Source organism: Macaca thibetana, chromosome 10 (assembly GCF_024542745.1).
Source record: "Macaca thibetana thibetana isolate TM-01 chromosome 10, ASM2454274v1, whole genome shotgun sequence".
In the NCBI taxonomy this organism is placed as follows: Eukaryota; Metazoa; Chordata; class Mammalia; order Primates; family Cercopithecidae; genus Macaca; species Macaca thibetana.
The window spans coordinates 36,846,872-36,859,339 of record NC_065587.1 but is presented as its reverse complement, the minus strand read 5'-3'; the positions used below and the strand labels follow the sequence as shown (position 1 = coordinate 36,859,339).

At 57.0% G+C, this 12,468-nt stretch overlaps 1 protein-coding gene across 1 annotated transcript; it reads right to left on the bottom strand.

Annotated features, from left to right (window-relative positions):
- Positions 1 to 1,973: 1,973 nt before the first annotated feature.
- Positions 1,974 to 3,415, bottom strand: BHLHE23 (basic helix-loop-helix family member e23). Its single transcript, XM_050746485.1, has one exon. It carries the CDS (start codon positions 3,165 to 3,167, stop codon positions 2,442 to 2,444), a length of 726 nt encoding a protein of 241 aa, XP_050602442.1. The 5' UTR covers positions 3,168 to 3,415; the 3' UTR covers positions 1,974 to 2,441.
- Between the last annotated feature and the right edge of the window lie 9,053 nt (positions 3,416 to 12,468).

The following is a 12,468-nucleotide window of genomic DNA, read 5'->3' as shown; positions in this document are numbered from 1 at the left end:
CTGCACTCCGGTCTCCGTGATGGAGCGAAACTCTGTCTTAAAAACAAAACAAAACAAAACAAAAACAGGGTGAGTGTCTTGAAAAGCTCCTTCGTGTTCGATTCTTCCCTGAGTGTTGGGGGAAGGGTGGCTCCTGGTGGGTGGTGATGGTGAAGTTCTTTCTGGGTGATCCCTAGCCATTCTCAACACAACTGCAGGAGCACAGCCGTCAGAGAAAAGACGAGCAGACCCCCACGTTTCTCGGGAGCCACGGGCTTGCACAGGCACCCGCGTGGGTTCTATTTTGCTGTGTGCCAGATGTGGGCACACGGGCTGTGGAGGGCTGTCTTGGAATGAGAAGATCCTTGGGCAAACCTGAGAAAGGCCAAATGGCACCGAGATAGCCCAGGTGGCTTCACGAGCAGCCACTGCAGAGAAGGCGAGCTAATTCTTCTCTGAAACACTATTCTCTGCTCAGGCCAAGTGAGACGCATGCAGACTTTTGTAGAACAGTAGAAAAACAGCTTTGTCATGTACATAAAAGTTTAAATGTAACTTGAATTTTTATTTAAATTAAGTTATCGGAATAATTTTTGATTAGTGAAGTGGTTCTTTCATAAACTTATTCTCCACCCAAAGAGGGAAAGAGAGATTTTTTTTCCTCTGCCCTTTTCCTTATGATTTCACATATTTGCTATAATAAGTGGTTGCTTTTGGATCAGTTTTAGCATCTCAGAGACTCTTCAGGCTCTGGTTTAGAGTGGACACAATTCTCTGAAAAATGAAATTATGGTGAATTCAGCTACAAATGAACACTATTTCACTTGATATTAAAATTTAACCATATTATTTTTATAAAATAAATGGAAATAAAATGCTTTACTCTGAATATAAATGACGTACCAATGTCTCTGATTTTAACCAGAATAAATACCCCTGTTTCGAATTCTGATAAGCAGGTAATTTATTTAAGATCACGTTGAAATGTCCTAGAAGTGAATGACATTTGAGTTTCCAGCTTTCCCACTTTATCTAAAAGGGGAAAAACGTTGTCTGGCACTCAGCTTTTCGAATGTGCAAAACTGATATTAGTCCGTTAGAGGGGGGAAAAAAGACAATGAAATAAAAGTGGAAATTAGCAGAAACCAGTATTAGGCATATGTCTTTATGAATAAGACTTAACCATACACTTCATTTTACAAGTACAGAAGGCCTTCTGGAATGCATTAATTAAAGTTAAACGCTGTAGACAGGCGCGTTGCAGGGCGCCGGCCCTCTCCCCTTGGCATTACCGACAGCCTAGGAAATTGGGTTAATAAAGCCGGATACTGCGGCGCGCGCGGCCGCAAACAAGCGCGGACAGCTGGGTCCCCGGGGGCGCCCTGCCCGGCTCCCTGGACCCCGGATGGTGGCAGAGCCGGGAGTTGCGCAGCGCATCTCCGTTCGCATCCGGGGGGCGCGGGGCCCGCAGCAGCGTACTCACCCGTAGCCCGGCCTCCTCCCTCCGAAGCGCGAGGGGATCGATGGGGAGGGGGCTTTGCTGGACACCAGGGCTAGACGACGGGGCCCTCCCCTGACCGTCCAGGGTTAAGTAGGGCGCGGGCTGTTAGGACCCTCCTCCACGCAGCCCTCCGAGGCAGAGGGCCCGCAAGGCGGTCTCCATCCGACTCCACCGCGCGGACGTCCCGGGCAGGGGACGGCGGCGGTGCGGGAGGCCAGGGGACGTTTAGGGGACAAATCCCGCAGACTTCGAGGCAGCCAGCGCCGATGTCCACTTCCCAAATAAATAGAACAAACTCCTACTTGGAAAAGGCCGAAAGCTCTTCGCCCGGGGTCTTCCTGCGCCCGCGGTCCAGCTCCTCTGCAAACGGCCATCGTGGGCTCTCCTCAGGGCTGCGGAGTCGCGGAGTCACCGAGGTGGGAGGTGCCGGCCACGCGCGTCCTCGGGAACAGAGCACTGCCCTGCAGTTTAGCACGAAGGGCCGACTGGAGCGGGAGCGCGAGGCCCACGGCGAGAGGATCACGAGCCACTAAGTCCGACTTTGCTTAGTCTCCACCCTCCGTGCGCCTCAGGTCAGGACCTCCTGTCCGGAATCTGACAAGTGCCGGTCCTCGCCGCGGCCCTGGGACGCTGCGGTGGTCTTCTTTTAGGGGCGAACGGCAGTGCCCGAAGAATGCTGTACCCACCCCGTTCCTAGACTTGCTGGGTCCCGACAATGCCCAGTGGGTGCCACGAGTTCCGGGGCGCAGAGCACAGCGTCCGGCTCCGGAGTTCAATCACGCGTCCCGATGGCTTTGGCGCTTCCCGCTGCGCCAAACTGTTCGCCGCGCACAGGCTGGAAGCGAGGTCGGGCCGCCTCCTCCCTGTCTGCAGGGTCCCTCCAGGCCTTTCCTGTCCGGGCAGAGCGACAGTCACAGGGGAGATCGGAGGACGCGTGCGGGAGGGGCGCGGGCCCGCGCGGTCACGGCTTCTCGTGACAGTGTTTGCAAAGGGCGGAGGGCGTCCCGGAGAAGGCGGCGCACTTGTCAGGGCAGGGCCCCAGCGCAGCGCCCGCCGAGAAGGGACACACGGTGGCCTGGCCGAAGGGCGTCAAGGGCGCGGCGGCCACGGGCGCAGCCAGGCCCTGGCCCTGGTTGAGGAAGGCCACCAGGCGCCGCATCTCGTCCAGAGCCTGCGCCTGCATGAGGATGTAGTTCTTGGCGAGCAGCAGCGTGGCGATCTTGGAGAGCTTGCGCACCGACGGGCTGTGCGCATAGGGGATGACTGCCCGCAGCCCGTCCAGCGCGTCGTTTAGGTCGTGCATGCGCCGCCGCTCGCGAGCGTTGATGCTGAGCCGCAGGGACCGCTGCTCTCGCGGCCGCCGCCGCCCGTCCCCAGCGCCCCCCGGCCCGCGCCGCCGCCGCCGCTGCTCGAAGGCGTCGTCCTCGTCGCCGCTCTGTTCGCCGCTGCTCTCCGCCGCCGGAGCTGGGGCGCCAGGTGCGGGCGCCGCTGGTAGATCGCCGCCCGGGCCCGGAGCGCCGTAGCCGCGGGCCGCTTCGGGACCTCGCGCCGCCCCGTAGGCGAGACCCGCAGCTGCCGCCGCGTAGCCGTGGCTCAGTGCCAGGTACGCGTCCCCCGACAGCGACTTGAGCTCGGCCATGGCCGCGCCGCCTGGGCTCGGAGGCTCGCCGGGTGGGCGGATGCTCATGCGGGTGAACCACCCCCGAGGCTCGCCCGAGCCCGCCGCTGCAGCTGCGATGCGGCTCCCGGCTCTGCGCGTCGGTCCGGCCTGCCTGCGAGTCCCAGAGCCTCGGAGCCCGCTGCCTCCTCCGCCTCTTCCTTCTCTCCCACCTCCTCTGCCTCCCAGCCGCGGTGCGCAGGGGGCGGGCTCTACCGCCCACTCCCCCCGTTTCGCTTTTAAGCCGCGGAGGCGCCCGGTGGGACTTCGCTGCTGTCCAATCAGGGGGGACCGGGTGAGCGCCTCTTCCCGGAGCTGGGCTCCACCAGCGCTGCAGGCTGATAGGCCGGGGGTAGAGGCTCTGGAGAGGGGCGGCGCGGGGCGGCGGGGTCCTGGAGCGTTCCTACTTGCTTCTCCACGCCCCGGCTGCCACCTCCGGCCGCCCTGGGGATTCCGCACCAAACGCACGCGTCCCACGTGGGCACCTGCCTTGGTCAGTCTTTGAGTCCGACCCTAGCGCAAGAGTTCCCGGCGACACGCAGGGGCCAGAGCAGGGGGCGGGCAGCAATAGCACCAGCACCAGCGCCAACACCCTGTCCCGCTGAGGGGCCGCTTCGGGTCGGGGTCGGGGTCGTGGGCGCTGTAGTCCAGCCGCGGCGCAGCGTGTACCCGGAGCCTGCGCACTCCCCACTCGGGGCGCCCTGTGGCCAGGCTTGAGGGGCGGAGTAAGAGGGAGTTTCTAGAACCTGTTGAAAAACGCCACGAGCGTTGCAGGCAGGGGAGGGCAGGAAGGTGGAGGGCAGCGCGGCCTAGAGCTTCCCGGGCGGCGGGGTGGGGTGGGGGGGCTCTGTGAGCTGCAGGACGGCCTCCTCCCTGCCAGTCGCTTCCTGGGCATCTATCAGTGAAACGCGTGGGGCTTGGTGGGCTTTCCCGGAGCTTCCAATCCCCTGGGGTCCAACCACAATGCATGGGAATGTGGCCAGCCTCGGAGTCGCCTTTTCAGTCCTCTTCCAACCCCACATGAAGACGAGGACCCCAGCGCTCCTCCCAGGTGGGAACCTGCCTGCAGGCCCGGCCAAGTGCTGAGGCTAGAGTGTGCTGAGGGATAATGGTTTCTCCGCTCTTCGCTTGGGTGGGAGACTGGGCCACCCTGGCCTCTGGCACGAGGTGGAGCGGCCCGTCGGGCCCTTCTGTGTGACCTGGGCAGAGCCGCATACCCTCTCTGTTCTCCAGGTTCCGCCCCAGGAGGAGCCACAGAGATGGGGCTGTGTGTGCAGCCCCGGGAGGGGAGTGGGCGCTGCACGTGTGTGGGGTGGATGTGCTGTCTGGAAGGCTCTGGGAACGCAGCAGTGACCGGCCTGCCCCGTGGTTCCCTGCCGGGTTCGGGGTGTGAGGAGACAGATGCATGGATAAGTCGCTGTGGGAAACTCAGGCCTTTGTCCTGGCGGAGGGGATTGGGCCTGAGGCAGCCTCTGCGGGGCTGGCGGCCTGTCTGGCTGCGCGTCCTGTGGCACCGGCCTCACCCCCGGCACACGCCGGCCAGGAGCGCAGGGGCCCCGAGGACGGAAGCGTCTGTCTGAGGCCCTCTCCTGGGCCCCACACCGCCTTCGGGGCTGATGCATAGACCAGGAATTGGGGAGACCTGGTGTGGAGGAGGCCGCTGTGTTTGGGCCTGGGTCTGAAGGGTGAGTGGGTGTCATTGTGGCCACGGGCTGGGGTCCAGGGAGCATTCAGGTGGCCAGAGGCGGCCTGGCACAGGGGAGGGCAGTGAGGGGCCCAGGTGGGGCCGGGACCAGGCCTGTGGGAGCGTTTGAATCACTGGGGAGTTTGGTCTTTATGGGAAGAAAGGCGCCCTGGCCATTCGGAGAGCCACTCTGGCGCTGCTGCCGGTGCCCGTCCGGGGCTGCGGGGCCTCCTCCTGGGCCTGAACTGCAGGGCTGGTGGGGGCCGTGGGGGAAGGTGGCTGCACAGGTCCCCGGAGCTGGAGGAGCGGGAGGATGGGGTTGACCAGGAGGGGAAGCTATGGACCCGGGGAATGTCGGAGGCCCCCGAGGGGAGGTGCAGGCAGCGCTGGTGGGAGGCCTCGGAGGGGTATGCGGTAATTGGCATCACGAGTGTGGTGAGAGTAGCTTTTAAAGCATCGGCTGGAGCAGGGTCCTCATTAAAGCCAGAGACGCTGACGCCGTGGGGCTGGGGCTGGGGCTGGGCCGGGGCTTTGGGAGGTCCGAGCTCCCCAGCAGGGAGCAGGGCTCTGGGCCAGTTCCCAGGCCCAGTTAATCAGGAACCTTCAATAGGATCGGCCTTGGCTCAGAAGGTTGGAGGCAGGGATGGGCACCGGGTAAGGGATGGGGCGCACGAAACGGCACCCGGGGGAGGCCCCTGCTGCGGCCCCTGCAGGACCCGCCGCAAATTCCGGGCTTCAGCCCAGCGAGCGTCAGAGGCGGCGTTTTCGGTGCGACGCTGCCACCTGCTGGCTGCCTGGGAGATTGCACCCCAGCGGCTCAGATCCCGTGTTTCTCAGAGGGGCCGGGAGGGGTGAAAATGCGCGTTCCCAGGCCCTCCCGGATTCTGCTCAGGTGGGCGCTGGGGGCTCGTTCACAGGCGCCCGCCCACATGTTAGGGGAGCTGGAGGAACCTGACGTCTCCGCCCTCGAGTGCCCCTCCGAGCTGAGGTTGGACGTTTGCACAGGAGCAGGTGAGCCTGGGGGGTTGAGGGCTGAGCGGGGGTCCCAGCTGATGAAGCAGCCCCGCACCTTGGCCAGGTTCTCGAATCTCCTGTGGTCAGAGACTGTGGAAAGCGGGAAGCGGCTCGTAGGCGTTTACCAGGCCAGCTGCTCATACTTTTTGGCCTCAGTTTCCACATCTGTAAAGTGGGGTCTGTCCTCAACCCGTGTGCTCTAGCAACGGCCCACCAACGGCCCTGTGGAGTGGGTCTGCAACTGCGGACTCACTTGTCCTGGGCTGTTCTGAACCAGTGGTTCCCCCGCCCTCCCAGGAGACAGCACCTGTGGCGGGGCAGCCGTCCCTGCAGCCGACCCTGGCTCCCACCGCGCCCTGGCCCTGGGGGTGCCCAATGACCAGGGTGTGCTGTGGCCCGAGTGAGCACCCTGTGGGCGTCACTGCTGTCCGTGCTGCTGGGATTGGGTTGTCACCACTTGTCACCACTTGGTCAGGCTGGGTGGGAAGGGGGTCTGGTGGGGGACAGGAAGGAGCCCCCACTGGGCGGGGGGGGGGGAGCACCAGGTGGGGGGAGGCTGGGTGGGATTTGAGCCCCCGCTGGGCGGGGGGAGAGGGAGGGAGCCCCCGCTGGGTGGGGGGAGAGGGAGGGAGCCTCTGCTGGGTGGGGGAGAGCCTCCCTGGGTGGAGGGAGAGGGAGGGAGCCCCCGCTGGGTGGGGGGAGAGGGAGGGAGCCCCGCTGGGTGGGGGGAGTGGGGTGGGGGGAGAGGGAGGGAGCCTCCGCTGGGTGGGGGGAGAGGGAGGGAGCCCCCGCTGGGTGGGGGGAGTGGGGGAGGGAGAGAGCCTCCCTGGGTGGTCTTGGACCAGTCAGCTTCTTGCCTGCAGGGCATGGCGCCAGTAACTGGAACAACCCACCCTGCCCCTCCCAGAGACGGGGCCTCCTCAATGCTCCCCTTTCACAGGAGGTGGGGTCTTCTAGAGATCAAAACAGGGAGGAGGAAAGAAATCCTACCTGAGGCCCTGCCCCAACCCTTGGACCCACACTCTTTGGTTTTTAGGGACAAGGCCCAGGCCCTGGGATTTGAAGACTCCACCTTTTCTTTCGTGTTTATATGTGCTGTGTCATATGTTATCACATGAAGTTGATCACTGTGACCATTTTCAGGTGCACAGCCCGGGGGCATTATACACATTCGCCGGGTTGTGCAGCCGACGCCCCCATCCATCCCCAGAATGTTTGCATCTTCCCCAACTGAAACTGTCCCCAGTGACCCCTGCTCCCCTCCTCCCCCACCCGCTGGAAGCCACCACTCCGCCTCCCACCTCTGCATTTGACTGCTCCAAGTACCTCAGAAAATGGCCTCATGCGGTCTCTGCACCTTCACGTCCGGCTTATTCCCAGCGTTTGGCCCGTGGGGGTGATGAGCGCACCTGTCCAGCTCCTGCTTTCATTTCTTTCAGGGAGTTCTCACGTGGTCTTCAGAGGTTGCCACACGCTGCTTCCCACAGCAGCTGCACCACCTTACCTTCCAACAGCAATGGACAAGGGCTCTAATCTAATCTCTTCGTATTCTTGCAAACGCTTGTTATTTTATATGTGTGTGTGTGTTTTTTTTTTTTTTTTTTTTTTGAGACGGAGTCTCGCTCTGTCGCCCAGGCTGGAGTGAGTGGCGCGATCTCAGCTCACTGCAAGCTCCGCCTCCCGGGTTCACGCCATTCTCCTGCCTCAGCCTCCCGAGTATCTGGGACTACAGGCGCCCGCGACCGCGCCCGGCTAGTTTTTTTGTGATTTTAGTAGAAACGGAGTTTCGCCGTGTCAGCCAGGATGGTCTCAACCTCCTGACCTCGTAATCTGCCCGCCTCGGCCTCCCAAAGTCCTGGGATTACAGGCGAGAGCCACTGCGCTCGGCCTTTTCTTTTCTTTTCTTTTTTTAATAACAGTCATCCTGCTGGATGTGAAGGGGCATCTCACTGTGGTTTTGATGTTGCGTTTCCTTAATAATTAATGGTGTTGAGCATCTTGCCTTCAGTGTATAACTCCTCCTTTTCATGGTGATGATAAGTTTGTATTAGAGTTCCTGTGAGTGACACGGTGGGTATCATTCCTTCTGTCACTTATCATGTCTTAACAGTTTTCTTGTCAAACATCACTAACAAATAGCATATTTTACATAAAATGCATCGATGGGCCAGGCGTGGTGGCTCACACATGTTATCCCAGCACTTTGGGAAACTGAGGAGGGAGGATCGCTTGAGCCCAGGAGTTGGAGACCAGCCTGAGCAACATAGTGAAACCCTGTCTCTACAAAAACTAAAACAAAAAAATCAGCCGGGCGTGGTGTCGTGTGCTTGTGGTCCCATCTACTCAGGAGGCTGAGGTGGGAGGATCACTTGAGCCCAGTAGGTCGAGGCTGCAGTGAGCCGTGATAGTGCCACTGCACTCCAGCCTGGGTGACAGGGCAAGACCCTGTCTCAAAAATAAATAAATGAAATGAAATATAAAATCATAAATAAAAATAAAAAGCTGTAATGGCCGGTGTTGGACATGGGACGGCTTGAGCGCAGATAGTGTCTGAAAGATGCCTGAAGAATATTTCCTTTCAACCTCCTCATGTTTCTACTGATTTGGTTTTACAACCCCAAACTTGGGTTTGGGTTGTGATTTTTTTCTGTGAAATGTGCTAAGGTGCTAAGTCCCTCAAAAAATGGAATCGTGCAATCTTTGTCCTTTCGTGCCTGGCTTATTTCACTGAGACTGCGGGTGATTCTGCCCCCTACCCCCACTGTTGCTGTGAGTGTCAGGTGGGGAGGGGGTGCCTGAGCAGGGACGGAGGCCCAGCCCTGGGGGGCTGCTCAGCCTTCCCACACCTGACTCCTGGTATCTCCTGCTGAGCGTCTCTCAGTGGCACTGGAGCGCCCTCTGTGCCCCCCGCATTCTTACCGAGGAGATGATGTGGCTGCGCCCACCCAGTGCCACTCCGTGGATGTTCACTTTGCCTGGGGAAGACGAAGAAGGGGCTGCTCTCACCCCTTTGTTCTCGTTCAAGTTGTTAGTGGAAGCTCCACCAAACAGGTCACGCCATCACAGCACCTGACAGTTTACAGACGGCTTCATCCCCCACTCCCCTCGCCCCCACCACCAGCACCGTGACGAGCCATTCCAGGGTGGTGAGAGGAAGATGTTTTGTTTCGTTCCTTTTCTTTTTTCTTTTCTTTTCTTTTCTTTTCTTTGAGACTGCATCTTGCCCTGTTGCACAGGCTGGAGTGCAGTGGCTCAGTCTTGGCTCACTGCAACCTCCGCCACCTGGGCTCAAGGGATCCTCCTACCTCAGTCCCCTGAGAACCAGGGCTACAGGCGCCCGCCACTATGCCTAGCTAATTTTTGTATTTTTTGTAGAGACAGGGTTTCAGCATGACCACCATGGCCAGGCTGGTCCCGAACTCCTGACCTCAGGTGATCCACCTGCCTTGGTCTCCCAAAGTGCTGAGATTATAGGCATGAGCGACCGCGCCCGGCCAAGAACAGCTTTATTTAGACATAATTCATGTACTGCACGCTTCACCTGTTTAAAGCATGCAGTTCAAAGATTATTAGTATATTCACAGCATTAGGCCACCATCACACAATCGGTTTCAGGACATTTTCATCCCCCAGAAAAAGCATCCTGCATCCCTTAACCCTCATTCCCATCTCCCCTCCCCCAGCCCCTGGTACCACAGACCCACTTCCTGGCTCTGTGGACTGGCCATTCTGCGCATTGCATGTAAATGGAATCGTGCATAGGTGGCCCTTGGTGGCTGGCTCCTTTCACTCAGTATCATGCCTTTTAGGGCCATCCACGCTGTAGGAGAGGATGTTTTAATGTCATGTGGGGCAAATATCAGACAGCCTCTTGGGATCCACCACCTGCCAATTCATGTCCCCCCACGGGACCTTTAGTGTCCCCAGGGAGTGCTGCTTGGCGGGTCCCCAGGGAGGGTTCTGGCGGGCAGCACAGTGGGCGTCAACACGGAGTGGTTTCTCCCCCCACACTGCATCTGTGTTCTGTGGCACCACTGTTACTTGCAGTAATAAATGTCACCTAGAGAGACGACAGGACAGGGTGCTGACAGGTGTGAAAACTCAGGGGAGAAACCCAGGTTCTGGTGTGGGCAGCTGGGGCCCTGGCGACGCTCCCTAATCTCCATCATTGACAGGCTCCTGGCCGACTGGGTTTCTTCCCAGTGGAAATGCCGGGCAGCTCCTCGTCACCACAGGGCACGGGTCCCACTTCTTGCCTATCTCCCGCCGTGAGGCAAATCCCCTGTGACCTCCACTCCTGGCAGTGAGGTGAGTCGCATTGATGCAGTGACGACCTCTGTGCCTGGCCCTCGCCATCCCCACGCTGAGATAGCCCCAGGGCTGAGCACATCTCTGCCTCCAGGAAGACTTGTCAACATCCTCCCCCGACAAAGGACAAGACCTTGCTGAGCCTTGCTCTTCTCTACAGCAGTGACCGGAGCAGCCACAGGTTGGCAATTCTGTCTAGTCACATCGCTGTTGCCCAGCTGCTTCTAGGTGTGGAGCCTTCAAATTTGTTTAAAATGAAATGCTCTTAGCAGATTTTATTTTTATTTTTATTTTTATTTTTTTGAGATAGAGTCCCTCTCTGTCACCCGGCTGGAATGCAGTGGCGCAATCTCGGCTCACTGCACCTTCCGCCTCCTAGGTTCAAGTGATTCTCGTGCCTCAGCCTCCTGAGTAGCTGGAATTATAGGCCCCCATCACCACGCCCGGCTAATTTTTGTATTTTTCGTAGACATGGGGTTTCGCCATGTGGGCCAGGCTGGTCTCGAACTCCTGACCTCAAGAGATCCAACTGTGTCGGCCTCCCAAAGTGCTGGGATTACAGGTGTAAGCCACCACGCGGGGCCTAGTAGATTTTGTTGTAAGAAAGCAGTGCTACATTTTGTTATTGTTTTTGTTTTAACTTTTATTTTAGGTTCAAGGGTACACGGCAGGTTTGTTACGTAGGTAAACTTGTGTCCTGGGGGTTTGTTGTACAGACTATTTCATCACTCAGGTACTAAGCCTAGTACCCATAATTATTTTTCGTGATTGTCTTCCTCCTCTTATCCTCCACCTTCCAGTAGGCCCCAGAGTGTGTTGTTCCCCTCTATTGTCCATGTGTTCTCATCATTTAGCTCCCACTTATAAGTGAGAACATGCAGTATTTGATTTTCTGTTCCTGGGTTAGTTTGCTAAGGATAATGGCTTCCAGCCCCATCCATGTTCCTGCAAGGGACAGGATCTCATTCTTTTTTATGGCTGTATAGTATTCCATGATATATATGTATGATTTTCTTTATCCATTCTATCATTGATGGGCATTTAGGTTGATTCCATGTCTTTGCTATTGTGACTAGTGCTGTGATGAACATATGTGTGTGTGAATCTTTATGGTAGAACGATTGCTATTCCTTTGGGTACATACTCAGTAATGGGATTGCTGGGTCGAATGGTCATTCTGTTCTTAGCTCTTTGAGGAATCACCACACGACTTTCCACACTGGTTGAACCCTCACGGGCAGTGTTTAAACCTTCCCTTTTCTCTGCAACCTTGCCAGCATCTGTTATTTATTTATTTTTTTCACTTTTAAGTAACAGCCATTCTGACAGTGCTAAATTTTGTAAATAAATGTTGGATAAATATGCGGGTATATGAATGCCTTTTGGGCTTTCCTTTCTTACTGTCTTCTTTTCTTTTCTTTTCTTTTCTTTTTTTTTTTTTTGAGACAGAGGCTCACTCTGTCACCCAGGCTGGAGTGCAGTGGCACGATCTTGGCTCACTGCAAACTCCACTTCCCAGGTTCAAGCAATTCTCCTGCTTCAGCCTCCCGAGTAGCTGGGATTACAGGTGCCCACCATGCCCAGCTAACTTTTGTATTTTTAGTAGAGACGGGGTTTCACCATGTTGGCCAGGCTGGTCTGGAACTCCTGACCTCAGGTGATCCACTCACCTCGGCCTCCCAAAGTGCTGGGATTACAGGTGTGAGCCACTGTGCCTGGCCTTTCTTGCTATTTTCTAATTTTTCGTATTGTGGTCAGTGAGCATGGCTCTCATGATGGTCATTTTATTAGATGTAGTTGAAGTTTCCTTTCTGTTCTAATGTGGTCAATCTTTGAAAATGTTCCGTGTGTGTGTGTGTGTGTGTGTGTGTGTGTGTGTCTTAGACAATAACCACCCTAACCCAATGAAGGGTAGGGTTCAAATCCTTAAGGCTCTTATTTTTCTGTGTATTTGTCTATCAGATGCTGAGAGATGTGACAAAGTTCCTTACATATAACTGAACTGTAACTAAAGCTGAGGGACTGCAAGGAAAAACGGCCAGTCCCTGCAAAGCTATTCTGCTGAGTATATCGAGATTAATCTGGAAATTTTATTCCCTAAGGACATTAATATGATGGCTTCCTTTCTTTGTTAAGACCTACACTAGGCCCAGCATGTGGTCAATTAAAAACTATTAGTACACTTAATTTTTTTTTTTTTTTTTTTTTTTTTTTTTTTTGAGACAGTCTCAGCTGTTGCCCAGGCTTGCAGTGGCGCGATCTCGGCTTTGCACATTCTCCAGAAAACTACAGGCGCCCGCCACCGCGCCCGGCTAATTTTTTGAT